Here is a 13,073-nt window from a genome sequence, read left to right on the forward strand (position 1 = left end):
AGCTTCCTTGAATCTGTTGAAAGTTCAGGATTTAGTGGTTTTAGCAACAAAAATCTTGAACTTGCAGTCTATTGTTCATTGTTTCATTACAGGATGCACTGTGCAAAGGTAAGCAGTCAGCTCCAGCAAAAAGAAATAAACTGACCGTAAAGGGCATTTGATAAAGGATGGGAGGGAATTAATCCAAATATTACATGAATCTGTATGTTCCTTTCTCTCCCACAAATTGTGTGTGTGTGAGATCTGAGGGGTTTTTAAATGATCAGATTGGAAAATAGCAATAAAATTGCAGTTTTTAAATCTGCAATTGTAATAGTCCATTATATCGGCTAATATATAATACTATGATGGTATGATGTTCACTGCTGATACAGTTGATACGTAATATACATGTTACATAATGTTTTGAAGGGTGGTATTGATGTTTACAGACTAAAGGCTACAATAGTATAGGCATAATTATACCAATGTGTTTGTGCTTAAAGAGCTGAATTCAAAAGAAAAAGAATTTCCCATTGCTTGTTTTCTGAACAAGGTTTCCTAAAATCTCTCAATTAGGCTATATGCACTTTCTCTTTACCATATAACACCATGTAATAAGAAAGATGAGGGGAGATTTTCTGCTCTGATGTGGCCAGCAGCTCAGGTGTGCCTAGGCCTTTGAGATATGGAAGATTTGATGCAGAGAGAATGTGTGTCAGGAGTGCAAATTCATTGAGAGGGCAGAGCTGGGCTCTCAGATATGTGCTTCAGGAGTGTAAATGCTCATTAATATGCTGAAAAGGATATAGGTTGTTCCATACATTGCATTTTTCAAATAACTGCACATATAGTGTACTGTCCTTGTTGTGTGACTATTGAGAACAGATGAACTTTCAACCCCCCCAGGGGTTGATGTATCTTTTTTTGGTATTTTGCAAATGGCCACAAATTTGTTTGCTTTTTTTCTCCACTTTCCTGCCATTTAAGGGAATTGGTCTCTGACAAAAATTGATGTTGAATGGGATGGCTATTCCTATGGTAATTTCTCTTGGAAAGCTGAAAGATAAAGAGAAATGCACAGAAAAAAAAACTAGAAGAAAGTCTGCTTCTATCTGATGTCATTTGCAGAGATATGCCTGGCAGAATTTAGTAATGTCAACTAGAGCTAGCAGAGGCAGTGCAGAAAACCCATGCAAGAGATCTCCAAATGGCTCTAGATGGTATGAAAACTGCCCATATTTAGTGACGGGCAGGAAGGGTCTGGATGCAAAATGTCTGCTCACTACTGTGATCGTGTTAATTAATGAGTCATTTAAAACCCCTTCATAGTGATTGCATCTTTCTTATTCTGAAGCTGTATCCATATGGGCTTGCTGGATGAGTCCTCCAATGTGTCCTCTCTCAGTACAGCTGTGACTTCTCCTTAATCAGTAATGCAACTCCCCCACCCCTTTTACATCCCTATCTATCACATCTGAAACATCTAAACTCTGGAACATTTCTGCCAGTCTTGCCCTTCTCTCAACTAAGTTTTGTAATGAATGCCACATTGTAGTCTCACATACTAGTCCAGGCTCTAAGCTCATCTGCTTTACCTGTTTAATTCCTCACGTTAAAGTAAATACATTTCAGACTGCCATGTTTATTAACCTGGCCTTGCCTGTTCCTCCTATTTGATTTACTTGACTTAACATTGACCTTTTCCTCAAACACTCCACATATTAACCTGGTGTTCTGCTTCCCACCCTCTGCCACATCAGTTTAAAACCTCCCCTATGATACTGGTCAACATCCCTACAAGGATATTGGTACCCCTCCAGTTTAGGTGCAACCTGTAACATGGGATTGCTTTCTAGGCCAGCATTTATTACCCAATCATAGTTGCTGAGAGAACATTTAAAATTGCTGTGGGTCTGAAGTCACATACAGGCCAGACTAGGTAGGGAAGGCGGGTTTCCTTTCCTAAAGAGTATTTGTGAACCAGTTGGGTTTTTTAAATGTACAGTTGATAGTGGTTGCTATTAAGCTAATTTCATTATTCCAAGTGTTTATTGATTTCAAATTTCACCGTCTGCCATGATGGGGTTATATGCATATCTCCAAGAGAGAACCTAGGGTTTTAGTCTAGCCCAGTGACATCACCACTACCCCATCAGTTCTGAGAAAGGGTCACTCGACCTGAAAAGTTAACTCTGATTTCTCTCCACAGTTGCTGCCAGACATGCTGAGCTTTTCCAGCAATTACTGTTTTTGTTTCTGACATTACCACTATGCCATTTTCTCTCCAAAATAAGGGGATGTGATGCCCTTGAAAGACATGATTGTTGAGGCTTTGTATTGTATCTGTGTGAGGTGAAGACATATCCTTGAATTTAAAACTGCATGACATATGTTTATAATGGCAATAAAAATGTTTACTGAAAATAATTTGTGGCATATTTTATCCCCAATATATGTAATGACTGGGTAGTCTTCCCTTATGAAATTCTATTCAAATCTATTGATGTCTGGTGTGTCTTTTCACATACCCGACATGTAATGCTCCCAGAGCTGAGGCTGTTCATTGTATATATTAAAAATGTATTGTCTTCTGAGGAAGTTTATTCTGAAGAAAAGCAGGACAACCACTTCAGATAGCTCTAAGTTAATTTTTTCTAGCCAACAAACAAGAGCATCAGGTGCTGTATGCTCTATCACTTATGCAAATAACTGTTTTGCTGCTTACCTGTTGACATTCAATTCACTCAACAAATACTTATCATTTCTCCCCGACCTTGACTTTTAAAAGTCTGATAAAATTGTAAAATTAATTTTGAACCTTCATAAAAGTAGAGATAGTACTTGTCCTTGCCTTGAAGTGTCAACATAATGTTAATTTACAATTGCTGCCACATTTTCTGTAACTCCAATCAGGCATTTTCTGCTCTCTGTTCAAACCCAAAGCACAAGCCAGGTCTTTATTTTAAGTGAGCAGATCATGGAAATTTTGTTGTATGCAGTCAATCCACTGCATATCCACCTTACTTGACTTGGTATGCCTGGTTTTAAAAAAAATTAGCAAAATTTTCCTTCAAGTATCAACAACTTCACAACATAGGACTGTTTCTCTACCTCCTAACCTAAGAAACTTTTTTTCTAATTTTGATTTTTAGGATTGTTTATGCTTGCTTTGTTCTAATCACCATGATACTAAGAGTTTTGAACCATGAATGGGAAACCGTTATAATGGCATATGCTTTGATAAGTGCCTGGTGTAATGTCCTTTACTTTGCACGTGGATTCAAGTTGCTTGGTCCCCTCTGTATCATGATACAAAAGGTTGGTAGTTTATTTTCTTAATATGTCATTCAGCCAAAAAATCATCTTGAAGATTCTAATTATAAGCATGGTGTCCCTTTTTAAGGGTCCTGTGTTTCTTTTTATTTGAAGATTGCATGAATATTCGTGTGGTTGATCATCTGTCACTCCAGAAGGAAACACTGACTTACTCATTTACAAGTTAGTTTTTTGGCTTTGACATTTGTTATCTGTGCCCAATTTTCTTAACTTTTTTCCAGCAATTTAGTGATTTCATAATCTGTTTTTATAAATTTACACTGGACACCAATATTATTAGGGGTGGCGGGGTTTGGGGGCTGGGGAAGCTTTACATAGGGCCAAAAACTAATGTTTTGATCAAACATTTTTATACTAAAACACTCCTACTTTCATCTTTGTTCCTCTACCTCCTTAAAATAATGCTGCATGAAGGAAATGTGTATTCTAAAGCAAAAGCTGGGGCTCCATTAGGAGCTAAGCTCAACAAAGACTCACCTAATGAAATGAAAATTTCTCTCTGTTGGGCCTAAGGTTCCTGCATGAAATGAATTTGACTGGTTTCATCTAGTTTTTGAACACAAACTCAAGTTGTGGAGTTTGTAGACAACAGCCCTGCAGAATATGAGGGACAGTCCAGTAGGTTTAACAATGCATGATACTTTAAATGCAAATGGCAAATAGTTGATATAAGTAAAATGGAGTCAAAATCACTAAAATAGTAAAATCTATGGTAAGATCAGTCTTTCCTTAAACAAAAAAAATGGAGTTGATTTTCTCAGAGCTTCTTTGCAGTAGAATTGATTTAACTTTTGTACTACTTATGATAGTCAGCTCAATGTTTTCATAATCCAATTGTCTGCTATGTAACTAATAAATTATTTTTCCTTTTCTCTTCATTAGATGATTTTTGGTGATCTTATGAGGTTTTGTTACGTTCTGATAATTGTCATTATAGGATTTGGTGCAGGTAGGTAAAACATACAATGATAGAAATAAAACATGGCAAATTGAAATGAAAAGGAAATGCTGGGAATATACAGCAGGCTCAGCAATGTTTATAAAGAGAAAAGTTATAGTAACATTTTGGAAGCCAATCCTCCTCAAAAATTGACAATGAGAAATAATGCCTATCAAAATAAAAATAAAATCTTGGATTGAATATGTTTTATTATAACGCTGAAAACTAATGTCAGCAGAATGAGCATTTTAGTGAGGCAAGGAAAAGACAGATTAAAAAGTCAGACAATAATTAATTTGTTGGTGATCTGAAGTATAAAAAAAATGAACTGGAATTGTCTCCACTTTATTTCCTCTCCACTCTGCAATCTATTCCTTGTAAGTCATTTTCACAATTCATGTCACTATGTTTGACCCCCTTCCCCCGATTGACAAGATGAGCTATTCGATTCAGTTCCTCTCCTTTATCTTAAAATTTTTGTCTAAGTGCTTAGACATTAATGGGAGTCAAACTCACTGCCCCCAGTACAGTATAGAGGCAGGCATGAGCTGTAGCTTGCACAGGTAGACTGTGTGAAAGATTAACCTCAGTAACTTAGGACTTGTAACAACAGAAAAACAACACAATTCCCTATAGCCCTCATTCCCGCACAGTCCCCAATCCCATCCATGCCAACACATCACATGCCCTCCACTCAGCCCCCCACAACCCACTCAAACCATTATGGCAGCCTAAGGGATGTGTGACCTTGGAACTTAGGACATTGAATATTTTTAAGACAGAGATGTAAAAGGTTTTTGTTCGGTGGGGAAGCCAGATGTTATTGGGAGTGGATGGGATGGTGGAATTCAAAACACCATGAGATCAGCTATAATATTATAAATGGCAGAGTAGGCTTGAGGATTCAAATTATTTGCTTCTGTATATTCACACAGGGGAACCAAAAGTTGCTCTTAAGGGAACTGCGCTCATTAATATGGAAGTGTAGCTTCCATGAACCTTCAACCTACTGCTGTTTACTCCCCAGTGAAAATGGTGTGTAACAAGTTTGAGGAGGATGACCTCTGATAATGGGTTTTGGTATCATTTTGGATCTGTTGAAAATCTTTTATGCATACACGTAAAGTCTGAAGTCGGTCAGACAAAACACACTAACAGTTTGTAATAAAAAAAAATGGAGTATACTATGTAGCTACTAGAAATAATTTAACCTAGAAAGGTGTGGCTCCAAGCAAGAATAATGGCAGTAAAAATGGTAGTAATTGGAAACGCAGCACAATTTGCCTCCCATAACCCGTAGGTGGTGAAACCACCTGACAAAGCTCCTGAAGTCTCCTTGATTAGAAGGCCAAGAAAATGGTTTTCTAGCAACTGTCAAAGTGGCTTTCAGCCAGAAGTGTCCTGACCATTGGGTCAAATCAGTACCCGCTATAAAAGTACATGAGGAAATCTCTTCCCTTAACTTGGCAAGTCCAGCAGCAAAACTCCCCACTAGGCATATCGCAGCACTCAGTGACAGATTCGTGGATTTTCTGCCCCACTGTGTATTTCTAGCAATTTTCTGTATTTATTTAATTAATTCTATTGTTTTTACAATATCTTAATGATTTGTTTATTTTTGAAATATCACAGGTTTCGATGTTCACTTTCAAGCCCTGGATCCAAATACTTATTTGTACTTCAGGGATTTTACCATCACTATTTTCACGTTGTTTCAGCTGATGATGGGTCTCACTGAACTCCCAGGTCCACCTGACATCAAGATCCCTGACATTATCATTGTCCTTTATATGGTGTACATGTGTTTTGGCTTTGTTCTTCTCCTGAATCTTTTCATTGCTTTAATGGGCGATACTCATTATCGAGTCGTCAGTGAACGAAAGTCACTGTGGAAAGCTCAGGTAGTGAATACTTTCATCATCTTTTGTAAATAATGTTATTTTTATTAGTTTTTCGTAAAGCAGATTGAAAAATTACGTTTGTAATCACATCCATTGAGAATAGGATTAACAATGGCAAATAAGTTTACTGATTACTGATGAAAAATTCTTCTTCTCAAAATGAATGATCAATATATGGAATAGACTACAAGCAAGTTGGGGATCAATCTGCTATCTTTCAAGAAAGAACTGGATGCAGCATTGGGAGAAGTAAAACTTGGATCTGCTGAATGGATGCTCACCATTATTATTATATGAGCTTATCAATCCAATTACCTAAAAATTTGACAAATACATTTCAAAAAATCGTTAAAGGTTTCATGTAAATTACAATCAGAAATTCATTAAACCTCCCTATTAAGATAGAATTACAACCACGCTCATGTCAAATGAATACATTGCCTCTCCAGGCAAGATTGTTCAGATGGTGGGATATTCTGTCTAACCCCTGCCATGTCTCCTAAGAATCAATGGAATTATTATTAGTCTCAAAGATGTTTAATTTAATTAACTGGACAAGGTGGATATGTTCTTGTTAGATGTGTGAATCAAAGGTAGTCAGGGGCAAATGAGAATGTGGAATTGAAAAGCAAATAGATCAACTGTGATCTTACTGAATGGTAGATTAGGTTCCAGGGGATGTATGGCCTACTTTGTTTTTATATTCATTCAAGGAATGAGGGCATTGCTGGTTAGGCAGCATTTATTAACCATCCCAAATTGCTCAGAGAACAGTTAAGAGTTCACGACATTGCTGTGGGTCAGGGGTTACATTAGGCCAGACCAGGTAGGAATGGTAGTTTCCTTCCTGAAAGGACAGTAGTGAACTAGATGGGTTTTTCCTGACAATCATTATTGTCATTAGACTCTTAATTCCAGACATTTATTGAATTCTCTCTGCCGTGGTGGAATTCGAACATGGATCCCCAGAACATTACTTGAGTCTCTGGATTAACAGCTCAACAATAATACTACCAGGCCATCACCTCCCGTTCTTTGCTCTTATTCTGTCCCATCACTTGGAATGAAAACCTCGCTGACCAAATAGATTGGTTGGCAGTTCTATTGTCCCATCAACCTGTGGCAACAATGGCCAGGAGACCATCCGGAACTAAGTAACCTGCTTGATTGGCACCCTATCCCCACCTTCCACATTCACTTCCTTCACCACCAACACACAATAGCAGCAATCTACAAGATGCACTGTAGTAATTTACCAAAACTTCTTGGGTAGCAACTTCTAAACTTTCAGCCTCAACTACCTAGATAGACAAGGGTAGCAAATGCATGGACACATCACCACATACTAGTTCCCCTAAGAGTGAAACAGCATTCTGACTTGGAATTTTATTGTCATTACTACTTTGTCACTAGGTCAAAATATTTGAATTTGCTTACTAACAGCACTATGGTAGCCCTAAACCCAAGAACTGTAGTGATTAAAGAAGGCAGCTCACCACCACTCCCTTAAGGGTATTTAGGAATAGGCAATAAATGTTAGACTAAACACGCGATATGCACATGCCATGACTTAATTAATGGATGATTGAATGGCAGGGCACCCTCGACATTACCTCCCAAATAATATTTTGGGCAATTCAGAGGCAGGTGGGAGGGCAGTGGGAAGGCCACCCAGGAAAGGTTATGGACTCCTCTCTGCAAATCCACTGGTGGGGATATAGCTCTGCCTTTAATAACATTTTCTAATACTTCATGAAATAATGGCTGGACCCTATTAGTGTGTTACTTCTTATTTGAAGTTTCCAAGCTGTAGTACAAATAATGAGATTCTTTTATTATTGATATGGTCACTTCAGTTCCAAATTCCTACGATAACTACAGACACATATTCATTTGCTTCATTGTTGCATTTCTGCTGAAATGTGTGGAGCAAAAGCGAAGCTTTCATGAAAAGATATGAAACAGCTGCCTTCAGCATTTCCCTGTCACACTGTTCCCTGAATCAGACATTCAAGGCACTAATTTCCACAGCAATGATTACTCATACGCTATTTATGTTGCCTGCTCCATAGAAAGATTTGTTTGATGGATCCATGCTATTAATGTCTGGTTCAATGTCTCTTAAAGGTGTGGGAGCATTCTGGCTGCAGAGATGCAAAAAAAATTACTGAACAACTTGTCGAAGATCAGGAAGAATGAGCAGCAAGTTTTTCTGTGATGCTGCTCTGGACATACTGGAGCAAGCAGTGGAGAGCATGAAGACATCCTTCTTCCTCCATTGATTAGGAATCTCTTCAGATTTCTATTGAGGAGAACTAAGTAGATGTTATAGAAGCTTTGCCCAAGAAAAAGGCTGCAGTACAGCAAGAAAAAAAAGTGTTAATTTGAGTTGCTAAACTAGAACATAGTGGCACAGTGGTTAGCACTGCTGCCTCACAGCGCCAGAGACCCGGGTTCAATTCCTGCCTCAGGCGACTGACTGTGTGGAGTTTGCACATTCTCCCCGTGTCTGCGTGGGTTTCCTCCGGGTGCTCCGGTTTCCTCCCACAGTCCAAAGATGTGCAGGTCAGGTGGATTGGCCATGCTAAATTGCCCGTAGTGTTAGGTAAGGGGTAGATGTAGGGGTATGGGTGGGTTGCGCTTTGGCGGTGCGGTGTGGACTTGTTGGGCCGAAGGGCCAGTTTCCACACTGTAAGTAATCTAATCTAATCTAGAATTTGATAAAATATTAACTGATCTATCCAGTGTCACTCACTGCCTTATGAAATGACAAAACTTGAGACACTGCATCCTCCTGCCCCCCCTACCCCACACACAATTCCACGTTATATTGGATTCACTGCACCACATCTCACTGAGCATCATTTTCCATATACTGAATGTCTACACCCTAGTGGAGGAGAGTACAATTAGTACATGAATTTGCAATGCCAGCCAGTGTGCCTGTCACATCCCTGAGTCATTTCCCTGGAGGCAGTGTGTGGATAGACAGCAGACAGCCAATTCAGCCTGTTACTGCCCCTTAAAGACCTGCATTCTGGAATTTTCCAGGAGGCCTACAGGTCCCCAAATCTGGAGGTAGCCTTTCTGTGGCTGCAGCTGCAGGCCAGTCTGCAGTGGCGTTCTGTTGGCTGAACTTACCTTAAATTTAAAGATTTCTGTGCATGAAATTTGAAAAGAAGGTACTTTCTTCTTGGGCCACCATCTCTCTTAGTTGAATGGCAACCTGCTGCTTCTGAGCTAGAGAGTCTCCTAACACCCTCTAGCTTCATCCTATCCATACTTAGAGTGTGAGCCTACCCCTGGTCATTAATGTGACAATTTGGAGAAACTCACAGTTGAATGGCTCTTTTCCACAAACTGTGGTCTTCTAATTTCCTCCCCCCCCTCCCCCCCCATTTGATCATGATAGCTGGTTTTAAACCCTGTGGGGAGAACTTACACTCCTACTATTATTGCTACCCACACTTACACATGACTGCATGCACATGTGTGCAAACACACAGACATATGGACAGCAATTCCATTGTGGCAGCTGTATTCTCCAAACACCTCCCAACAACCTCACTAGCTCCCTCTCCCTTCCAGAAGGAGGTCATGCACAATTCAAGGCAACAAGCTGTCTCCAAAGCAGCAATAGCCAATTTACTCACTCTTTTCCTAACGGATGGGTGCAATCTGGTCATGGAAGCAGCAGACCAGAGTTCATGGCCACTGCCGACACTGGAGGAGATATCATGTGTGAATTATTTATACATAATCATTTTCATCTAGTTCTCCATCACATTATGCATGCTATATGAAAAGCTGCAGATGATTTCGGCCGCATTTCCTTTCCCTATGTTCTCTCACACCACAAGCAATCCTAGGCCCTTTCTTTCATTTTAGCTGCCAAGATTGTCCCCACCCCTCAGCCAGCAGAGCACAATGTTCCTATAAAGGGGCACGATCACTTTATCAGTCTCCCGCAAGCACCGGTTCTAACATTGACACTCTACAGATTTTAGTGGCTCTGGGAAAGAATCTGAAGGTGAAGAATTTCTGTGCATTAGTGCAGAAAGCTTCAGCACTGATACCACTTGTCAAACAACAGATCAAAACATTTCACTTGGCTTTGTGGTTTGTTTGTCCACTGTTAAATGAGATGGGATAGCCTGACAGCTATTATCACTTCCTCATGGCCTTCAATGACAGTTGATATCTAGTACCTAAAATGGTGTCTCCTTTCTCTGCAATTGCCAACAGTGCAGTGTTTATATATTCCCAAGAGAACACAGTGAGAGACCCTGATTTCAGCTTAATTATCCCACATGTTCTGCTAAAATCTGATACGGAGACAATCCTCTATGTTTTCCAGATTCATGAAAGCAAAAGACAAGAACCTTGGCTGCCCTGTTGCAGAACGTTCTTTAGATACAGATCACAGAGTTTTCATGAAGATATGTTGATCAGTTGAACATCCTTTTTTGGTGAATAGCTATTAGGTCAGGATCTCATAGCTCTCGTAACCAGGATTAAAGTTCTCTACTGTTCCTGTTCTCATCCACCAGGAAATTGTCGACCATTTCATTGTATTAAATACTTCTGACTATTCTTCCTGCACCTTGCCTTTTGTATTACACAAGAACTGAAGCACAAAAGAATATTTGGATTAGTTGATGCTTGTTTCAAGGCAGGGTCGGTGTTGAGTGATTTGGATTATTATTGAAATAATTTGAATTCTCTTTCTCATGTATTATCAGATTTAAATTCAAACTAATGTAATTACAGTACTGAAAAGATTAATACTTTTCAGATTGCTGCAACAACTCTTCTACTTGAGCGGAGACTACCAGCTTGGCTCTGGCCCAGAGCAGGAATACCAGGAGATCTGTTGGGTCTAAACATAGAAAAGTGGTATCTAAGGTAAAAATGTACAGCTGTGTGAAGAAATGATTTCCAGATATTTGCTGCTTGTGAAGAATTATTCATTTAAATTCTTAAAATTTGAAATAAATGGATCAGCCTTCACGTGTTACAGTATGCTTTGGGAAGCTCTTATTTTGTTTTATTATCATTTCTCTGCCCAACGTTTAACAATTTGACATATTAAACCAGCAGTTACTAATCATGAATGTGCCTCTCTTATGGCAAATAGTTTTGCCACCATTAAACAATATAATGCAGTTGTGTCAATAGGTGTAACTCATTTGATATCTTGAGATATTTAAACAAAGGATTTTTAAACAAAATAATACAGGTTCTTGTTATATTTTGGCAAAGGAATTTCAGAATTTGTAATGCATCGTTATTAAATTAAGAAAATACAAATTACTATAAATTAAATGGTATTTTATCATTTACTTAACTACATTATTTTTAAATTTACTTTTATTGCTATTGCTTGCATAAAGAAACTTTCAGTTAATGCGTAATGCCCAGAAACACTTCATAGTTTATAGTGCTCGTAAAAACTTACCACAGTGCAAATTTGGAGGGCAGGTTAGTCACATTTATTAAAGACAGCAATAGTTTGTGACTGGCAATTTAAACTTTCCTTGTTATTACCTAGTAGGGTCTGGCAAGGATGCCTGAGGCCAAATGGATTGAGGGTATGGGGATGGTTATGCTGTAATTAAGGAATAATCGGGTGAGAATGGGTTGGGTAAATATGGAGAACACATCATCAGGACATAGGAGCTTAATGATATGTAAGGTTGAATGAAACTCTGAAGAGAGAAGAATATTCATGGACATTAACTGACCCTTTAACCTCTAGTGTGGCTGTAGATACTCAGTTATTTGCAATTAGACTTAGCTGCAAATGCTTAAAATGCATTCATTAACCTACCCAGTCTTGGCTTTCAATTTCTAACTATTTTATGAGCTCATGATTTGATGTTTCCATTTATTCCTTCTACATTTTCAAATCTTTCTATTTATTTCTTTCACATTCCAAAATCTTTCCTGAGGAAGTAATTGAGTTATGTATTTGCTGAAAAAAAAATACTAGTTCCGATTGCTCGCTTGCTTTACAGGTTGAATTTGTTGCAGTAGTCTGCACTGCTGCCCTCACAGCACCAGAGACCCAAGTTCAGTCTCAGCTTTGGATGACTGACTGGAGTTTGCACATTCTCCCCATGTCTGCATGGGTTTTTTCTGGGTGCTCCAGTTTCCTCCAACAATCCAAAGATGTGCAGGTTAGGTGAATTGGCCATGCTAGATTGTTCATAGTGTTCAGGGATGTGTATCTTAGGTGGATTAGTCAGGAATATATGTAGAGTAATACGGTAGGCGAATGGGCCTGGGTGGGTCACTCTTTGGAGGTTCGGTGTGGACTTGTTGGGCCTAATGGCCTGTTTCCTGACTAGGGATTCTATGATTCTATGAATTTTAATTTAATCTGTAGTATTCTGAAACACAATAATCTATGACAAGTTATTATGATGAGTAGAAAACTAGTTATAGTCATAGAGTCATGGAGCTGTACAGCACAGAAACAGACCCTTCAGTCCAACTCATCGTGTCAAACAGATATCCTAAATCAATCTAGTCTCACTTGCCAGCATTTGACCCAGACCTCTCTATTCCCTTCCTATTCATATACCCATTCAGATGCCTTGTAAATGTTGTACATGTACATGCTCTCTAGTTTTGGACTCACCTACCCTGGGGAAAAAATCTTAACTGTTCACCCTATCCATGCCCTTCATGATTTTATAAACAGCTATAATGTCACCCCTCAGTCTCTGACATTCCAGGGAAAATAGCCCCAGCCTATTCAGCCTCTCCCTATAGTTTAAACCCTCTGGCAACATCCTTTTCCGTCTTTTCTAAACCATTTCAAGTTTAATAACATCCTTCCGATAGAAAGGAGACCAGAATTGAATGCGGTATTTCAAAAGTGACTTAACCAATCCAGCTGTAACTTGATA

At 38.9% G+C, this 13,073-nt stretch overlaps 1 protein-coding gene and 1 long non-coding RNA gene across 2 annotated transcripts in view; one reads left to right on the top strand and one right to left on the bottom strand.

Annotated features, from left to right (window-relative positions):
* The window catches only part of LOC140478966 (transient receptor potential cation channel subfamily V member 6-like), a 124,587-nt gene that overhangs the window by 104,813 nt on the left and 6,701 nt on the right, over positions 1-13,073 (top strand). Inside the window, exons 11-14 of the mRNA XM_072572673.1 lie at positions 3,135-3,300; positions 4,201-4,267; positions 5,891-6,159; positions 10,955-11,064. Of these exons, the coding sequence (XP_072428774.1) occupies positions 3,135-3,300; positions 4,201-4,267; positions 5,891-6,159; positions 10,955-11,064 (612 nt within the window). The remainder of the gene's footprint in view (positions 1-3,134; positions 3,301-4,200; positions 4,268-5,890; positions 6,160-10,954; positions 11,065-13,073) is intronic.
* Positions 1-13,073, bottom strand: part of LOC140478968 (uncharacterized) — a 51,453-nt gene that overhangs the window by 1,977 nt on the left and 36,403 nt on the right. The gene's annotated exons all lie outside the window — the stretch shown is intronic.

The sequence above is a fragment of the Chiloscyllium punctatum genome, chromosome 6, assembly GCF_047496795.1.
Source record: "Chiloscyllium punctatum isolate Juve2018m chromosome 6, sChiPun1.3, whole genome shotgun sequence".
Taxonomy (NCBI): domain Eukaryota; kingdom Metazoa; phylum Chordata; class Chondrichthyes; order Orectolobiformes; family Hemiscylliidae; genus Chiloscyllium; species Chiloscyllium punctatum.